The 20,317-nt window shown below is 52.8% G+C and overlaps 1 protein-coding gene across 1 annotated transcript in view; it reads left to right on the forward strand.

The window, feature by feature from the left end:
* Positions 1-20,317, forward strand: part of plekhg2 (pleckstrin homology domain containing, family G (with RhoGef domain) member 2) — a 127,767-nt gene that overhangs the window by 51,847 nt on the left and 55,603 nt on the right. Inside the window, exon 4 of the mRNA XM_070867524.1 lies at positions 12,734-12,834. Within this exon, the coding sequence (XP_070723625.1) occupies positions 12,734-12,834 (101 nt within the window). The remainder of the gene's footprint in view (positions 1-12,733; positions 12,835-20,317) is intronic.

The following is a 20,317-nucleotide window of genomic DNA, read 5'->3' on the forward strand; positions in this document are numbered from 1 at the left end:
TCACAACCCTCAGAGAAATTTCTCCTCATCTCAGTTTTAAATGGGCGGCCCCTTATTCTGAGACCATACCCCCTAGTTCTAGTCTCCCCCATCAGTGGAAACATCCTCTCTGCATCCACCTTGTCGAGCCCCCTCATAATCTTATACGTTTCGATAAGGTCACCTCTCATTCTTCTGAATTCCAATGAGTAGAGGCCCAACCTCCTCAACCTTTCCTCACAAGTCAACCCCCCTCATCCCCGGAATCAACCGAGTGAACCTTCTCTGAACTGCCTCCAAAGCAAGTATATCCTTTCGTAAATACGGAAACCAAAACTGCACGCAGTACTCCAGGTGTGGCCTCACCAATACCCTGTGTAACTGGAGCAAGACTTCCCCGCTGTGTAGGTAAAGACCACCTGGTCCTTCGAGTCCGTCCCACACAATCGCACATTTTCCCACATTATTCACCATCGGCCGAGGGGGCAAACAATTGGTAGCTGTGAGAAAATGTGAGGTTATCCACTTTGGAAGGCAAAATAGAAAAGCTAATTATAATTTAAATGGAGCGAGATTACAGAATGCTGCAGTACAGAGGGACCTGGGGACCCTTGTACATGAAACACAAAAAGTTAGTATGCAGATACAGCAAGTGATCAGGAAGGCAAATGGAATGTTGGCCTTTATTGCAAGGGGGATGGAGTATAAAAACAGAGAAGTCCTGCTACAACTGTACAGGGTATTGGTGAGGCCACACCTGGAGTACTGCGTGCAGTTTTGGTCTCCGTATTTAAGGAATGATATACTTGCATTGGAGGCTGTTCAGAGAAGGTTCACTCGGTTGATTCCTGAAATGAAGAAAGGTTGAGCAGGTTGGGCCTGTACTCATTGGAGTTTAGAAAAATGAGAGGTGATCTTATTGAAACGTATAAGATTCTGAGGGGGCTGGACAGGGTGGATGCAGAGAGAATGTTTCCCCTCGTGGGGGAATCTAGAACTAGGGGCATAGTTTCAGAATAAAGGGTCGCCCATTTAAAACTGAGATGAGGAGGAATTTCTTCTCTCAGAGGGTGGTGAATCTGTGGAATTCTCTGCCCCAGAGAGCTGTGGAGGCTGGGTCATTGAATATATTTAAGATGGAGATAGACAGATTGTCGAATGATAAGGGAGTGAAGGGTTATGGGGAGCGGGTGGGGAAGTGGAGCTGAGCCCAAGATCAGATCAGCCATGATCTTATTGAATGGCGGAGCAGGCTCGAGGGGCAGAATGGCCGACTCCTGCTCCTATTGCTTATGTTCTTATGACCCATCCAGGCGATCGAGGAGATCACTCCGACCAGTACATTCCCTGCGGTGCCGACCTTCACACGGGCATACTGACGGGCAGGGAAAGACCAGTTGCTGCTTCCAACCCACCCCACACTCCTGCTGGTCAGAGCACCATATCTCGACCTTGCCATGCCCACCTTCAAACTGCCGTGTAATCTACTGGGAGAGTCAAAAAAATGCAGGGCCAATAAGGGGTTAAAAATACTCTGGATAATTCCTCTCTCTCATGTATCTCATGGGCTCTTTGCTTAAGAATTCATGGCAACATGAAAAATAACTAGTTGGTTTATTAACAAAAGTTCAACAATCACATGACACATTACCAGTTCATCCACCAGGCTCACAACCGCATACCTCATCCCCCGAACCCAACTGGCTGGGGTTTTATTGAGGCTTGTGAACATCACGTGACTGGCTAAGCCACTCCCAACTCAACAGCTCCACCAACCTGTGAGCATCCTCACCGGTGCATACATTACACTCTCCGACTCTCTCAAGCGATCGGAAACCAGTCCCGCCGGCCAATTCTACTTCTCTGTTGTCCTGTGTTTACCCATGTCCACATGTCGGACCGAGATAGATCGAACTTGAATTTCTATAGCGCCTTTCACATCCTCTCGACGTCTCAAAGCGCTTTACAGCCAATGAAGTACTTTTGGAGTGTAGTCACTCTAGTCGTGGGGAACGCTGCAGCCAATTTGCGCACAGCAAGCTCCCACAAACAGCAATGAAATAAATGGCCGGATAATCTATTTTTGGTGGTGTTGGTTGCGGGATGAATGTTGGCCGGGACCTACTGGGAAGTATTCTTCACATCGTGCCGTGGGATCCCTTGTGTCTTCCCTGAGAGGTTTTGGCTGACTGCCTCATCCAAAAGCCAGCACTGGTGACAATGCTGCACTTCCTCGGTACTGCACTGAGGTGCGAGTCGCGACGATGCGTTGCAGTGTGCTTTGACACTTGACCTCGTGACTCCGAGGTAAGTTCTACCAACTGAGCCAAGCTGACACAATGGGAGAAGTCTCGACTTGACCGGATGTTGGGAGTTCCACTCCAACCAAGGCGAGGAGTGAAACCAAATTCAATAAGTTTTGAATTTAAGGGAGGTTATGCTTGAACTGTATAAAACACTGGTTAGGCCACAGCTGGAGTACTGCGTGCAGTTCTGGTCACCACATCACAGGAAGGATGTGATTGCACTGGAGAGGGTACAGAGGAGATTTACGAGGATGTTGCCAGGACTGGAGAATTTTAGCGATGAGGAAAGATTGGATAGGCTGGGGTTGTTTTCTTTGGAACGGAGGAGGCTGAGGGGAGACATTATTGAGGTAGATAAAATTATGAGTGGATTAGATCGAGTGGATCGGAAGGACCTGTTTCCCTTGGCAGAGGGGTCAATAACCAGGGGGCATAGATTTAAAGTAATTGGGGGGAGGTTTAGAGGGGATTTGAGGGGAAATGTCTTCACCCAGAGGGTGGTGGGGGTCTGGAACTCACGGCCTGAAAGGGTGATAGAGGCAGAAACCCTCACCACATTTAAACAGTACTTAATTGTGCACCTGAAGTGCCGTAACCTACAGGGCTACGGACCGAGAGCTGGAAAGTGGGATTAGGCTGGGTAGCTCTTTGTCGGCTGGCGTGGACACGATGGGCCGAATGGCCTCCTTCCGTGCTGTAACTTTCTCTGATTCTCTGATCAGTCTGGTAATTTTGGGGTGGTGTCAGAAGCGATTATCTTGAAAGCTGCTAGATTGTCGTTAAAAACTCAACTGGTTCACTAGTGTCGTTCCGGGAGTGAAACTTTCACAATCCCTCCCCCTACAGTACTGCCCCTCCGACAGTGCGGCCCTCCCTCAGCACTGCCCCTCCGACAGTGCGGCGCTCCCTCAGTACTGCCCCTCCGACAGTGCGGCGCTCCCTCAGTACTGCCCCTCCGACAGTGCGGCGCTCCCTCAGTACTGCCCCTCCGACAGTGCGGCGTTCCCTCAGCACTGCCCCTCCGACAGTGCGCCGCTCCCTCAGCACCGCCCCTCCGACAGTGCGGCGTTCCCTCAGCACTGCCCCTCTGACAGTGTGGCGTTCCCTCAGCACTGCCCCTCTGACAGTGTGGCGTTCCCTCAGCACTGCGGCGTTCCCTCAGCACTGCCCCTCTGACAGTGCGGCGTTCCCTCAGCACTGCCTCTCCGACAGTGCGGCGTTCCCTCAGCACTGCCCCTCTGACAGTGCGGCGTTCCCTCAGCACTGCCCCTCCGACAGTGCGGAGCTCCCTCAGCACTGCCCCTCCGACAGTGCGGCGCTCCCTCAGCACTGCACTGGTAGTGTCAGCCTGGATATTGTGCTCAAATCATTTGGGTGGGACTTGAACCCACAACCTTCTGACTCGGAGGCGAGAGTGCTGCCCACTGAGCCACGACTGACACACTGGGGAAAGAGCGCGGGGAGGGTGGGGGAGGGAAAGGTGGGGTAGGAGTGGGACTAATTGGATTACTCTTCGATGGGGCCAGCCCAGGCACGATGGGCCGAAGGACCTCCTGTGCTGCATCGTTGAATGATTCTAACTCTCGTGGAATGGGAATGTTGGGGAGTTGGGTTTGGATTCAATAATATTATCAGTGGATTGATGTAGAAAGTTGAGCCGGCTGGATGTGAAACATTAAATACATAAAATATGCGCCGCTGTCAGGTTGCCCCCGACACTTCACCTCTCCCAGTGTGACACTGACTGGAAAGGTGTGATTTACACACTCTGCTCGCTCTGACTGCGGGGGTAAGGGCAAGGCGAGACCACCGCTCAATTCAGACGTCAATTGGACTAGGGCCATGAATCTGTGGAATTCTCTGCCCCGGAGAGCTGTGGAGGCTGGGTCCTTGAGTATATTTAAAGGCGGAGAGAGACTGATTTTTTGAACGATAAGGAAGTCAAGGGTTATGGGGAGCGGGCGGGGAAGTGGAGCTGAGTCCATGATCAGATCGGCCGTGATCTTAATGAATGGCGGGGCAGGCTCGAGGGGCCGAATGGCCGACTCCTGCTCCTATTTCTTATGTTCGAAAAGCGACGAGGGTAGAAGTTGGAAAAATGTCACTGCTCGCCCCCCCCCCCCCACACCCAGCCCTCCTCCCCACTCTGTCTAAAGGTCCCGTGCTCTGCGTTAATTATAACTCGTGTAGCAGCAGAACCCTGTAATAGCCTTCTGTGATCTAACACCACCTCGGCAATTAAGCCGACATTAATTACTCCCTCGCTAGTCGGGAGCCAGTGCACAGACTTCCTCCGCGGAGCATTTATTAATTGCCGCACTGGTCTGTGGCTCACTGCACTTAAGCCCTGCTCGAGGAAATCAGTGGGACGTTACCCCAGGACATTGCTGGCTTTAGTTGCAGGAAATGAGTGGATTTGGAGCTCTGTAATCCATTCTCCTGCCGAGTATTCAGGCGTTTGACAGTCGGTTCAAGGAGTCACAGTGTCGGGGGTAAAATAACCCCACCTCGGAATGGCTTTAGTACGGATTGTCAATACGTGCTCCGTAAGTATGGACAGAACCACAATTCTACACCAGCTGCGGTTGGTGTTGCTGTGAGATGTTGTTAAACATCCCGCCAGAGACGTGAGCACAAAAATCTAGGCTGACACTCCCAGTGCAGAGCTGAGGGAGCGCCGCACTGTCAGAGGGGCAGTACTGAGGGAGCGCCGCACTGTCGGAGGGGCAGCACTGAGGGAGCGCCGCACTGTCGGAGGGGCATTGCTGAGGGAGCGCCGCACTGTCGGAGGGGCAGTACTGAGGGAGCGCCACACTGTCGGAGGGGCAGTACTGAGGGAGCGCAGCACTGTCGGAGGGGCAGTACTGAGGGAGCGCCGCACTGTCGGAGGGGCAATACTGAGGGAGCGCCGCACTGTCGGAGGGGCAGTACTGAGGGAGCGCCGCACTGTCGGAGGGGCAGTACTGAGGGAGCGCCGCTCTGTCGGAGGGGCAGTACTGAGGGAGCACTGCACTGTCGGAGGGGCAGTGCTGAGGGAGCGCCGCACTGTCGGAGGGGCAGTACTGAGGGAGCACCGCTCTGTCGGAGGGGCAGTACTGAGGGAGCACTGCACTGTCGGAGGGGCAGTACTGAGGGAGCACTGCACTGTCGGAGGGGCAGTACTGAGGGAGCACCGCTCTGTCAGAGGGGCAGTACTGAGGGAGCACTGCACTGTCGTATGTGCCTTCTTTCGGCTGAGACCCAAGTAATTATCCCTCAACCAACATCACTAAAACAGATGATCTGGTCATTATCACATTGCTGTGTGTGGGAGCTTGCTGTGCGCAAATGAGCTGCGTTTCCCACATTACAACAGTGACTACAGGCCAAAAAGTACTTCATTGGCTGTAAAGCGCTTTGAGACGTCCGGTGGTCGTGAAAGGCACTATATAAATGCAAGTCTTTCTTAATACAGGAAAGTGAATTGCAATGGGTTACAGTTGGTGACCTGGATTTAAACCCACCAAAATGGACATCAATCAGTCGAGCGTGTTTACATGGTTTTAAAACGATCACGAGGAGTATTCAATGGTGGGTTTGAGTCACATCTTGGCAGGAAACGGCCCCGATCCTCGCCTGGTTACCCCGGGAACCAGCGTGCGACCTTGTGACCCAGAGGTGATCCTATTGAGACGGCGGGGGCCTTGTTTTAGCTGCTTTGGCCTCTCTCCTCGGGAGCCTTGACTGTGTGGACGGAGCTGGAGAGAGAGAGCCAGCGCACAGATTGACTCTGAATGTGGGAGAATCCCTCCCAACCGGCAAAAACAACACAATCTTCTCACGAGAGGCCTGAGAATCGCAGCTTCCCAAGGCAGGTCGTGTGGTTGTTACAAAGTTGTACAATAAACAGAGAAGTGGGAGAGAGACCAACACACAGACGATCCTCTTTAGTCTACGCTGATTGCTTTGAAGGTCACCAGATTGAATCTCAGGCTCACTTGTCGTTCCACATCGCCAGATTCGATTGGAGGAGCCTTGTGTCGGACTATCGGGCCGTCCATTGAACATAAGAGCATAAGAAATAGGAGCAGGAGTCGGCCATTCGGCCCCTCGAGCCTGCTCCGCCATTCAATACGATCACGGCTGATCTGATCATAGACTCAGCTCCACTTCCCTGCCCGCTCCCCATAACCCTCGACTCCCTTACCGCTCACAAATATGTCTATCTCCACCTTAAATTTATTCAATGCCCCGGCTTCCACAGCTCTCTGAGGCAGCGAATTACACAGATTTACAACCCTCAGAGAGAAGAAATTTCTCCTCATCTCTGTTTTAAATGGGCGGCCCCTTATTCTAAGATCATGCCCCCTAGTTCTAGTCTTCCCCCATCAGTGGAAATATCCTCTCTGCATCCACCTTGTCGAGCCCCCTCATAATCTTATACATTTCCATAAGATCACCTCTCATTCTTCTGAATTCCAATGAGTAGAGGCTCAACCTCCTCAACCTTTCCTCATAAGTCAACCCCCTCATCCCCGGAATCAACCGAGTGAACCTTCTCTGAACTGCCTCCAAAGCAAGTATATCCTTTCTTAAATACGGAGACCAACACTGTACGCAGTACTCCAGGTGTGGATTGAGTATGTGAGGGAGAGGGAGCAGGAATGAGGCTAACATTTCTTTGTTCTATTACATAAATAGAATTTACAGCACAGAAACAGCCCATTCGGCCCATCGCTCCGTGCCGGGGTTTATGCTCCACACCAGCCCCCTCCCACCCCTCTCCATCTCCCCCCATCACCATATCCCTCTAGTCCTTTCTCCCTCATGTGTTTATCCCGCCTCCCCTTAAATGCATCGATACTATTCGCCTCAACCCCTCCCTGTGGCAGCGAGTTCCACATTCTCACCGCTCTCTGGGTAAAGGAGTTTCTCCCGAATTCCCCATTGGATTTATTCGATGTAATGTACACACCTGTAAGTATGCTCACAGATTTGTGGAGCTGTTGAGTTGGGAGGGGCTTAGCCCAAAACGTGATGTTCACAAGACTTAATAAAACCCCGGCCAGTTGGGTTCGGGGGATCCACGATGGGGCAGGTGGTTGTGAGCCTGGTGGATGAACCGGTAATGTGGCGTGTGATTGTTAAACCTTTTGCTAATAAACTAACTAGTTCTTAATAGCAATGTGTTGCTATGGATTCTTAAGCAAAGAATCCATGAAGCAAATACATTACATCAGTGACTATCGTATATTGATGGCCCCTAGTTCTGGTCTCCCCCACAAGTGGAAACATCTTCTCTACGCCTACACTATCGAACCCCTTCATTATTTTGAAGACCTCGATCGGGTTGCCCCTTGGCCTTCTCTTCCCTAGGGAAACGAGCCCCGGCCTGTTCCAGCTTTTCTGGTGGGTATAACCTCTCTGTTCTGGTATCTTCCTTGTGAATATTTTTCGAACCCTCTCCAATGCCTCTATATCCATTGTTGTGATACGGAGACCAGAACTGTGCAGCGCACCCCAAGTGCGGTCTAACCCAGGTTCAACACAGGTTTAACACAGCTTCTCTGCTTTTCAATTCTATCCCTCCAGAACTGAACCCCAGTTCTGGGTTTTGCCTTTTTTTAACTGGCCTTATTAACCTGGGCCGCTACGTTTAGTGATTTGCGTAGATTAACTAGTTAACTATGCCAATGATGATAAGCATGGTGACTCTTTCCTTTAGTAATCTCACCTCCTCATCGCAAGACAATTGGAGCTGAATTTGCCCTCCGCCCCAAACGAGGCGGATAATTTGAATTAACTGATTAATCCTCAATCCAAGTCGGGCGGAGAATAGCAGGAAATTGGTCTCTTTACGTCTTTGTCATTTGTCCGGCCGGTGTTTGGGGCGGGAGCGGGTCGGAGGGCGGGCGGTGTCATCAGCATCGCGCTCAGCGCTACACGGATGTGTCACGCCGCACTGACACGTAGCAATGTCCCTTCCCCCCCCCTCAGTTAAAGGTGGGGGGGGGGAGTGGGGGAGTGGGGGCCGCTGCGATCTCTGCAGCCACGTTAGTGACACCCACTGGGCTCCCAGGGAGGGTCTCGGCCGGGCCAGCGGCCCAGTACCCAAGAGTGGGTGGGCGTCAGGCTGCCTGTTGGCGGCCCGGCTGAACCCGTAGCCTCCATTGTCGGCCCGACAATTAAAATAAAATGGCGGCAATGGACCTTAAAGACGGGGGCTGGGGGGGGGTGGGCGGGGCAATTTCAGCCCCGGGTAACGGTCCGGACTGCCAACAGACCTTCGTGGCGTGCTCACGGGGCCATGCTGCCCCAGTGAGCGTTGGACTACTTGCCCAAAGGGCGTGAACCTCACACCCGAGACCAATTCTGTCCCTGGCCGTTGTCCACATCCAGACACTCCAGCAGATATCACAGGGTGACAGTCGGGGGTGGGATGGTTGGGCAAGAACCCCTGGCTGGTTTTTTTCCCCCCCTCCCTAGCTTCGGGGGGGGAGTCATCGAGCGTCCCACGGGCTGTCCCCGTTGACGTTGGCTCGGTGGGAAACCAATTGTTCTGTGGGGCTCAGTATCTGCGATGCCACAGCCCCACTGAGATATCCCGTCATGCTCCTTTCTCAGCTTTCGTAGGGCTGAACAGAAGAGAGGAGGGGATGGTGGCAGTGTTACTGGACCAGTAATCCAGAGGCCTGGACTAATTATTCGGAGACGGCAGTTCAAATCCCCCTACGGCAGCTGGGGAATTTAAATTCAGTTAATTAAATAAATCTGGAATTGAAAAGCCAGCATCAGTAATGGTGACCGTAAAACTATTGGATTGTCGTAAAAACCCATCTGGTTCACCGATGTCCTTTCGGGAAGGAAATCTGCCGTCTGTAATGTATTTGCTTCATGGGTTCTTTGCTTAAGAATTCATAGCAACACATTGCTATTAAGAACTAGTTGGTTTATTAACAAAGGTTTAACAATCACACGACACATTACCAGTTTATCCACCAGAATCACAACCACCTGCCCCATCGTGGATCCCCCGAACTCAACTGGCTGGGGTTTTATTGAGTCTTGTGAACATCATGTGACTGGCTAAGCCACTCCCAACTCAACAGCTCTACAACTATTTCAGATGAAATGATATCAAGTGCCCCCTTATTAAAGGGGCACTAAAACCGACAAATTAACTTTTTACTGTAAACTTAAATCAAATTAAAATTTGGTTGCCGGGGGTGATGATGCACTCCAGTCCCTCCGGCGCCCGCCTCTCGCGGAAGGCCGCGAGCGTACCGGTGGACACCGCGTGCTCCATCTCCAGGGACACCCTGGCTCGGATGTAACCGCGGAAGAGAGGCAGGCAGTCGGGCTGAACGACCCCCTCGACCGCCCGCTGCCTGGACCGGCTGATGGCCACCTTGGCCGTGCCCAGGAACAACAGCTCTACAAACCTGTGAACATGCTCACCGGTGCATACATCACACCGCCCCTTCGCCCTTACCCGGTCTGGCCTATAGGTAACTCCAGACCCACAGCAACGTGGTTGACCATTAACTGCCGATGAAATGGCCCAGCGAGACACTCGGTTGTACCAAACCGGTGCCACAAAGTCAGCACTGTGGGAGCTCCTTCACCACACGGACTGCAACGGTTCAAGAAGGCGGCTCACCACCACCTTCTCACGGGGCAATTGGGGATGGGCAATAAATGCCGGCCCTGCCAGCGACGCCCACATCCCAGGAACGGATAAATAACGTGGAAATGAGGCTCAGCATTGTTGGGTTGGTCAGGACACAAAGCCACAGTTTGGGGTGTCGGGACCCGGTGGGCTTTGTGGACTGAGCCAGTCCGCCTGGACACCAGCACTGATAGTGTTAATACTTTGTCGTGTTCTCCATCCACACACAACAATGGAGCAGATGTTACTTGTGGCCAGATGGTTTACATTCCACTGAATGTTTCATTTTGCTTCCTAAAACATGCGAGATATTTAATCTATGCAGCGCGTTGCGAATACTGCAAAGTTTTCTAGCATCGCTGCTGGGATGGTTTGCTCGGTGCCGCGAAGGGACAGAGTGCTGCCCCTTTTCACCCAGCTCGAATGCAACCCCGGGGCGAGAGGTGGTTTTACACGGCGGCTGAGCAGGGGGGTGCGACCGATCTTCTCGCCCCCCCCCCCCCTGGCTGTGTCCCTCGCTGCATGTACTCCCGATCGATGGGCAAGTGATGGTCACGTGCAGGGCTCCGCGTCTCATGCCAGCTTCGTGTTGCCTTTTTAACAATGTGTTCCTGGCATGTGAGCGTCGCTGGCAAGGCCGGCATTTATTGCCCATCCCTAATTGCCCTCGAGAAGGTGCTCTGTTCTTGCAAGGAAAGAAGCAACAAAAGAAAGAAAGACTTGCATTTACATCAGAACATAAGAAATAGGAGCAGGAGTCGGCCATTCGGCCCCTCGAGCCTGCTCCGCCATTTAATAAGATCATGGCTGATCCGATCATGGACTCAGCTCCACTTCCCCGCCCGTTCCCCATAACCCTTCACTCCCTTATCGCTCAAAAATCTGTCTATCTCCACCTTAAATATATTCAATGACCCAGCCTCCACAGCTCTCTGGGGCAGAGAATTCCACAGATTCACGACCCTCTGAGAGAAGAAATTCCTCCTCATCTCGGTCTTAAATGGGCGGCCCCTATATGTTCGATTCTGAGGGGGATTGACAGGGTAGATGCAGGGAGGATGTTTCCCCCGGGCTGGGGAGTCTAGAACCAGGGGTCACAGTCTCAGGATAAGGGGTCGGCCATTTAGGACTGAGATGAGGAGAAATTTCTTCACTCAGAGGGTGGTGAATCTTTGGAATTCTCTGCCCCAGAGGGCTGGGGAGACTCAGTCGTTGAGTATATTTAAGGCTGAGATCGATAGATTTTTGGACTTGAGGGGAATCAAGGGATATGATACTTGGATGTGTACTTAAAGTGCCGTAACCTACAGGGCTACGGACCGAGAGCTGGAAAGTGGGATTAGGCTGGGTAGCTCTTTGTCAGCCGGCGCGGACATGATGGGCCGAATGGCGGTCTCCTGTGCCGTAAATTTCTCTGATTCAAAAGGGGGTAGTGGAGTTGAGGTCAAAGATCAGCCATGATATTGAATGGCGGAGCAGGCTCGAGGGGCCGAATGGCCGACTCCTGCTATGATTTTTATGTTCTTATGGTATAACCAACTGATTTCCATGTTTACCCACGTAACCGTTCAGTCCATGGCACGTGAGCTGTTTTGGTGTTTCGGTGAGGTGTGTTATGGGTTTAACTTTCTTAATTTGTGCTCTCAGTGGGCAGCACTGTCGTCTGTGAGTCAGAGGTTGTGGGTTCAAGTCCCACTCCAGGAACCTGAGCACCAAAGGCTGACACTCCCCGTGCAGTGCTGAGGGAGCCCCGCACTGTCGGAGGGGCAGTGCTGAGGGAGCCCCGCACTGTCGGAGGGGCAGTGCTGAGGGAGCCCCGCACTGTCGGAGGGGCAGTGCTGAGGGAGCCCCGCACTGTCGGAGGGGCAGTGCTGAGGGAGCCCCGCACTGTCGGAGGGGCAGTGCTGAGGGAGCCCCGCACTGTCGGAGGGGCAGTGCTGAGGGAGCCCCGCACTGTCGGAGGGGCAGTGCTGAGGGAGCCCCGCACTGTCGGAGGGGCAGTGCTGAGGGAGCCCCGCACTGTCGGAGGGGCAGTGCTGAGGGAGCCCCGCACTGTCGGAGGGGCAGTGCTGAGGGAGCCCCGCACTGTCGGAGGGGCAGTGCTGAGGGAGCCCCGCACTGTCGGAGGGGCAGTGCTGAGGGAGCCCCGCACTGTCGGAGGGGCAGTGCTGAGGGAGCCCCGCACTGTCGGAGGGGCAGTGCTGAGGGAGCCCCGCACTGTCGGAGGGGCAGTGCTGAGGGAGCCCCGCACTGTCGGAGGGGCAGTGCTGAGGGAGCCCCGCACTGTCGGAGGGGCAGTGCTGAGGGAGCCCCGCACTGTCGGAGGGGCAGTGCTGAAGGAGCCCCGCACTGTCGGAGGGGCAGTGCTGAGGGAGCCCCGCACTGTCGGAGGGGCAGCGCTGAGGGAGCCCCGCACTGTCGGAGGGGCAGCACTGAGGGAGCGTCACACTGTCGGAGGGGCAATACTGAGGGAATGCTGCACTGTCAGAGGTGCCGTCTTTCAGATGAGACATTAAACCGAGGCCCCGTCTGCTCTCTCAGGTGGATGTAAAAGATCCCACGGCACTATTTCGAAGAAGAGCAGGGGAGTTCTCCCCAGTCTTCTGGGGCCAATAATTTATTCCTCAACCAACATCACAAAAACAGATGAATTCATTATTTGTCCCACGACACGGGCCGGTGCACCCAATTAGTAACTGGCCGCTTACTCTGCGAATCGTGCCATCGAATGCAGTATTTGGTCTGTTGGTTTCGTCTCACCGTAAATGGCTTCACTCACCCACCATTGTTGCCTCTGTAGGATTATCTGGGCTGCATAATCGACTGCGGAGAACTGCCTCTCAAACCCGATGAAGTCAACACCTTGTTCTGCAACATTGAGGACATCTACCAGTTCAACAGGTGGGTCATTGGCTGTCGGGCCCCCGCTGACCGCGTGCGGGGAGGGGGAGGGGGAGGGGAGTGGGGGTCCAAGCGTGGCCTGTCCCTTTTAACGCGCGGTGCCTTTAAATTTCTGCGCGTGCGCGGCGCGTACAACGTAACCGTCGGTCAGCGACCTGCGCGGGACCTCGCGGATTACCGCGGGCCGCGCGCAATTTAGCGGGAACGTTGCTCACTGCCATTTCAACCTGTCTCGCTGCATCTTTACCTCAGTTGTGCCAAAATATTAAGTAGCCTGCTCCGGCCTTTAGAGTCACGGGGAGAAAGTCGGGTTGTTTGCGCCTCGGGGGCTTCATGCCAGGCCGCGGCGCCGCGAACGACGGCCATTACGTTAGTCGGGAGATTAGCGGCGGCGATGCTGACCCCATCGTCCCGCTAGCTCTCCCCCCCCCCCCCCCCCCCCCCCCCCCAACACTAACTTGGGTTTCTCCCCCTGACGTACTGGCGGGCCGCGACAGCGACAGATTCGGGGGGTGGGCCGCGGACCCGGGCGGCCGATCGCGGGGCGGACATTCACGGGGAGCTGCCGCCCTTTGGAAACAGAAATCGCCGACGGTTGCTTTTGGGCGCGGGGGTCGTTGCCGCCATCGCTCCGCTCGGCCCCCCGCGCCCCCCGCGCGATGCAGGTTGCAACCCTTCTTACACTGCGGAGTTTGCAGCTTGGGGCCTTGACCCGTTAATTCAGGGTCCGGGCCCCTCCTACACCGTGACAGAGACCCCCCTCCCCCCTCTCCGGGGACTTTATTTTGCGCTCCACTACCTTTCGGAGGGGGGGAGGGGGGGGGTAACCCCAATTTCCCGCGGGAGATGAGACCGGCGCGAAGTCGCGTGTTACTGCCCCCAAACGGGATCGCCCCCCCCTCCCCCCAAAAAATCAATTTTTAGCCGATAGAATCATCGACATTTACGGCACAGAAGGAGGCCATTCAGCCCATCATGTCCGTGCCGGCTGAAAAAGAGCCACCCAGCTCCCCCCCCCCTCCCCCCGGGTGAAAGTGTTCCCCCCCCCACCCTGAGGTGCTAATGGGGCTCTGCAGAAAGGGGAAATTTTGACCCCATTGAACTCTGGGAGGCTCTGTATTGAACGTCAATTGGCCTTTTACACTTGTGCACCAACACCAGCATTTGTGAGCATCAGTTCGTCACCAAATGCTTTCAATCCTAACCTGAGGAAGGACATTCTTGCTATTGAGGGAGTGCAGCGAAGGTTCACCAGGCTGATTCCCGGGATGGCGGGACTGACCTATCAAGAAAGACTGGATCAACTGGGCTTGTATTCCCTGGAGTTCAGAAGAATGAGAGGGGATCTCATGGAAACGTTTAAAATTCTGTCGGGTTTGGACAGGTTAGATGCAGAAAGAATGTTCCCAATGTTGGGGAAGTCCAGAACCAGAGGACACACTCTAAGGATAAGGGGTAAGCCATTTAGGACCGAGATGAGGAGAAACTTCTTCACCCAGAGAGTGGTGAACCTGTGGAATTCTCTACCACAGAAAGTTGTTGAGGCCAATTCACTAAATATATTCAAAAAGGAGTTAGATGAAGTCCTTACTACTAGGGGAATCAAGGGGTATGGCGAGAAAGCAGGAATGGGGTATTGAAGTTGCATTTTCAGCCATGAACTCATTGAATGGCGGTGCAGGCTCGAAGGGCCGAATGGCCTACTCTATGTTTCTATGTTTCTAAATGCTGCTAGGGGCACCAGTTTACGTTTCTCTCACACGTCCTCGACAGAAAAATACTCCCAGGTGTGTCCGAGTGCCGCAGGAACAGGAGCGGAGCGAGTGACGGTGGTCTGCGGGGGGAGTGGGCGGGAGGAAGAGTTCGTGACGGAGGGCAGTGATGGCACGGCCGAGTGCGGGGGGTTTGGGGACAGAGTTGCAAGAGGCCCAACGGCTCCACCAATGAGATGAGATCAGAGCAGAGCCTGGACCCTGGGCCAGAGGTGGAACAGTGGGAGTTGAGGGCAGGGGCAGGGTTATGGAGCTGGAGGAACTTCCAACGCTCAGAAGCAACAGGGCTGTGGGGTGACTCGTAGACGAGGATTGTGAAGTCAAAATGGGACAACAGATGTCTAAAAAATGAGAGTGGCGTATGAAAGGGCAGCAATACGATTGCTGAGCTCGAGGGCGCAGATTTGGGGACAATTTGTAATTTTCAGAAGCTTCTCAAGAATGTTCTCAGTCAGAATTGCACGTTTGTGGGTTATAATAAACGGGTATGTGAAAAGTAGGCCTCAATTGCTGTTTTCCGATCTGGACTTTGTTCTCGTGACACAAAGTATAATTTCCACCTCCTCCGTTCTGTGACTTCCATCTCACCCGCTCTTACATCAGCGCAATGTGTCTCCTGGAACCCTGTGATTAGGTTGGTTTACCCCCTGGACAGCGGGAACCGTGCGTAGGAGGCAGAGGACGCAGAGGTCAGAGTGGGCGTGGGGCAGGGGATTAAAGTGACAGGCCACCGGAAGCCCGGGGTCACGCTTGTGGACTGAACGGAGGTGTTCCGCAAAGCGGTCACCCAATCTACGCTTGGTCTCCCCGATATAGAGGAGCCCCCCATCGTGAGCAACAAATACACTATACGAAGTTGCAAGGTATACAAGTAAATCGCTGTTTCCCCGGGAAGGAGTGTTTGGGGCCCTGGATAGTGGGAAGAGAGGGGGTCAAAGGGCAGAAGTTAGCTTTCCCTTTCCCACTGGTGACCAGATCCAGCAGGCCTTTGGTGAAATTGCAGGAGGTATGTTTGTTTTACCTGCCCAGAGAGGGTTAGACATAGAACATAAGAACATAACCGTGGCTATCAAGGGAAATCAGGGATAGTATTAAAGCCAAGGAAGTGGCATACAAATTGGCCAGAAATAGCAGCGAACCTGGGGACTGGGATAAATTTAGAACTCAGCAGAGGAGGACAAAGGGTTTGATTAGGGCAGGGAAAATGGAGTATGAGAAGAAGCTTGCAGGGAACATTAAGACGGATTGCAAAACTTTCTATAGATATGTAAAGAGAAAAAGGTTAGTAAAGACAAACGTAGGTCCCCTGCAGTCAGAATCAGGGGAAGTCATAACGGGGAACAAAGAAATGGCGGACCAATTGAATAAGTACTTTGGTTCAGTATTCACGAAGGAGGACGTAAACAACCTTCCGGTTATAAAAGGGGTCGGGGGGTCTAGTAAGGAGGAGGAACTGAGGGAAATCCTTATTAGCTGGGAAATTGTGTTGGGGAAATTGATGGGATTGAAGGCCGATAAATCCCCAGGGCCTGATGGACTGCATCCCAGAGTACTTAAGGAGGTGGCCTTGGAAATAGTGGATGCATTGACAGTCATTTTCCAACATTCCATTGACTCTGGATCAGTTCCTATGGAGTGGAGGGTAGCCAATGTAACCCCACTTTTTAAAAAAGGAGGGAGAGAGAAAACAGGGAATTATAGACCGGTCAGCCTGACATCGGTAGTGGGTAAAATGATGGAATCAATTATTAAGGATGTCATAGCAGTGCATTTGGAAAGAGGTGACATGATAGGTCCAAGTCAGCATGGATTTGTGAAAGGGAAATCATGCTTGACAAATCTTCTGGAATTTTTTGAGGATGTTTCCAGTAGAGTGGACAAGGGAGAACCAGTTGATGTGGTATATTTGGACTTTCAGAAGGCTTTCGACAAGGTCCCACACAAGAGATTGATGTGCAAAGTTAGAGCACATGGGATTGGGGGTAGTGTGCTGACATGGATTGAGAACTGGTTGTCAGACAGGAAGCAAAGAGTAGGAGTAAATGGGTACTTTTCAGAATGGCAGGCAGTGACTAGTGGAGTACCGCAAGGTTCTGTGCTGGGGCCCCAGCTGTTTACATTGTACATTAATGATTTAGATGAGGGGATTAAATGTAGTATCTCCAAATTTACGGATGACACTAAGTTGGGTGGCAGTGTGAGCTGCGAGGAGGATGCTGTGAGGCTGCAGAGCGACTTGGATAGGTTAGGTGAGTGGGCAAATACATGGCAGATGAAGTATAATGTGGATAAATGTGAGGTTATCCACTTTGTGGTAAAAACAGAGAGACAGACTATTATCTGAATGGTGACAGATTAGGAAAAGGGAGGTGCAAAGAGACCTGGGTGTCATGGTACATCAGTCATTGAAGGTTGGCATGCAGGTGCAGCAGGCGGTTAAGAAAGCAAATGGCATGTTGGCCTTCATAGCGAGGGGATTTGAGTACAGGGGCAGGGAGGTGTTGCTACAGTTGTACAGGGCATTGGTGAGGCCACACCTGGAGTATTGTGTACAGTTTTGGTCTCCTAACTTGAGGAAGGACATTCTTGCTATTGAGGGAGTGCAGCGAAGGTTCACCAGACTGATTCCCGGGATGGCGGGACTGACCTATCAAGAAAGACTGGATCAACTGGGCTTGTATTCACTGGAGTTCAGAAGAATGAGAGGGGACCTCATAGAAACATTTAAAATTCTGACGGGGTTAGACAGGTTAGATGCAGGAAGAATGTTCCCAATGTTGGGGAAGTCCAGAACCAGAGGTCACAGTCTAAGGATAAGGGGGAAGCCATTTAGGACCGAGATTCGGAGGAACTTCTTCACCCAGAGAGTGGTGAACCTGTGGAATTCTCTACCACAGAAAGTTGTTGAGGCCAATTCACTAAATATATTCAAAAAGGAGTTAGATGAGGTCCTTACTACTAGGGGGATCAAGGGGTATGGCGAGAAAGCAGGAATGGGGTACTGAAGTTGAATGTTCAGCCATGAACTCATTGAATGGCGGTGCAGGCTAGAAGGGCCGAATGGCCTGCTCCTGCACCTATTTTCTATGTTTCTATGTTTCTATAAGGAATAGGAGCAGGAGTCGGCCATTCAGCCCCTCGAGCCTGCTCCGCCATTCAATAAGATCATGGCTGACCTGATCTTGGGCTCAGCTCCACTTCCCTGCCCGCTCCCCATAACCCTTCACTCCCTCGGGAAGCGCTGAAGTGTGAATGCACTGTGCGCCTGGTGAAGGAAACCGTGCCTTCACAGCCTGTTTCAGAGTTTGCGTGGGGAGTGATCAATTAACTCCAGGGTTTATATGGACTCACAAACACTCGACTGACAGAGTTATGGAGCTCTTGCTCCGCTGGGGCTCTGGGCTTCAGCCAGGCTGGGGTAGGGCGGAGCGGAGGGGAGGGGAGGGGAGGGGAAGAGGAGTGGGTGGTTGGTTCGGGTCGTCTGCCAACACAGAGCGGTATTAATCTCCATATGGACTAGTTTAAGAGTTGAAAGCAAAGGCCGGTTATTGAGGAAGGTTTCAAGTGTGCGCGAGAGCAGCAGCCAAAGGTGTTGCCATCAAACAAAGCCTCTTGGCGGTGTTTAACTTCAGGCTCGTAAAGGCGAAGGGCTTGGCACACCCACGTTTGTCTCTAGAGCAATTGAGTTCAAAAGCAGAGAAGTTATGTTACACTTGGCCCTACTGCACTTGGAGCACCGGGCCCAATTCTGGTCTCCGTATTCTACAATCGGGGTATCGAGGCACTGGGGTGGGGGGCAAAGTAGAGTTTACAAGTACGCACCAGAACTGAGAGACAGGCTTGTGAACAGAATTAGACAAGAGAAGGCCCGAGGGGGTGTCCTGGGGCCAATCATTTATCCCTCAATCGACATCATAAAAAACACATCATCTGGGTCATTATCACATTGCTGTGTGTGGGAGCTTGCTGTGCGCAAATTGGCTGCTGCGCTTCCCACATTACAACAGTGACTACACTCCAAAAGTACTTCATTGGCTGTAAAGTGCTTTGAGACGTCCGTTGGTTGTGAAAGTGATATAGAAATGTAAGTGGCTCTCTCGCTCTCTCGCGCTCTCGTGCTCTCTTTTTAAAATTATGAAGGGGTTCGATTGGGCAGACGTAGAGAAGATGTTTCCCCTTGTGGGGGTGACCAGAACTAGGGGCCATCAATATCAGACAGTCACTAATAAACCCAACGGGGAATTCAGGAGAAACTTCTTTACCCAGAGAGCGGTGAGAATGTGGAACTCGCTGCCACAGGGAGGGGTTGAGGCGAATAGTATCGATGTATTTAAGGGGAGGCTGGATAAACACATGAGGGAGAAAGAAATAGAGGGATATGGGGATAGGGTGAGATGGAGAGGGGAGGGAGGGGGCTGGTGTGGAGCATAAACCCCGGCACGGAGCGGTGGGACATAAACCCCGGCACGGAGCGGTGGGACATAAACCCCGGCACGGAGCGGTGGGACATAAACCCCGGCACAGAGCGGTGGGGCATAAACCCCGGCACGGAGCGGTAGGGCATAAACCCCGGCACGGAGCGGTGGGACATAAACCCCGGCACGGAGCGGTGGGCCCAATGGGCTGTTTCTGTGCCGTACATTCGATGTAATTTACGTTAGATTAAATGAGTTTACAACTTCAGTAACAACAGCCTGGAGAGATATTTCCGCCCTCACTGTTCTTATTTTCACCACAGCTTCACAAGCCTTGGGCTCCGTGAAAGTTACTAAATACTCTTTAATTAAACTCCCTCGCTAAACCTCTCCGCCTCTCTGTCCTTCATCAAGACGCTCCTTAAAAACTGATCTCTTTGACCAAGCTTTTGGTCACCTGCGCTAATTTCAACTTCTGCGGCTCAGTGTCATTTTTTATCTCCTAATGCTCCTGTGAAGCATCTTGGGACGTTGCACGAGGTTAGAGGCGCTATATAAATACAGGTTCTTGTACACGGACGAATCTCCCCTGCACTTGGTCGTCAATGAGATTCAGTCTCCGCTAACTTTCCAGGTCGAACGTCTTTGCTTTTTCTGAGCGAGGAATTGGTTGAAGGAAGATGCGTTTCAGTGTGAGGTTGTTCAGTGTTTGTGATGAAACTTCAGGGACTTTCCGTGACCTCGGCTCCCCTCCGCCAGGCCAAGACAAATACCCGGAATGGTTTGTATTTGGCCGTCGAGATGAGGAATTGGAAAGTTGCAGACTTTTTCAAATTTTCGCGACGGAAGCCACCTAACACCCATTGGGAACCCACATAGTCTTCAAAATATCTTTCGCCTCGTAGATGCATTTAAGGGGAAGCTGGATAAACACATGAGGGAGAAAGGAATAGAAGGATGTGGTGATGGGGGGAGATGGAGAGGGGTGGGAGGGGGCTGGTGTGGAGCATAAACCCCGGCACGGAGCGGTGGGGCATAAACCCCGGCACGGAGCAGTAGGGCATAAACCCCGGCACGGAGCGGTGGGGCATAAACCCCGGCACGGAGCGGTGGGACATAAACCCCGGCACGGAGCGGTGGGGCATAAACCCCGGCACGGAGCGGTGGGGCATAAACCCCGGCACGGAGCGGTGGGGCATAAACCCCGGCACGGAGCGGTGGGCCCAATGGGATGTACCTGGGCTGTAACACTCAATACTTTTGGGTGTCCCTGTGCAAGAAACACAGGAAGCGAGC

The sequence above is a fragment of the Pristiophorus japonicus genome, chromosome 26 (genome assembly GCF_044704955.1).
Source record: "Pristiophorus japonicus isolate sPriJap1 chromosome 26, sPriJap1.hap1, whole genome shotgun sequence".
NCBI lineage: Eukaryota > Metazoa > Chordata > Chondrichthyes > Pristiophoridae > Pristiophorus > Pristiophorus japonicus.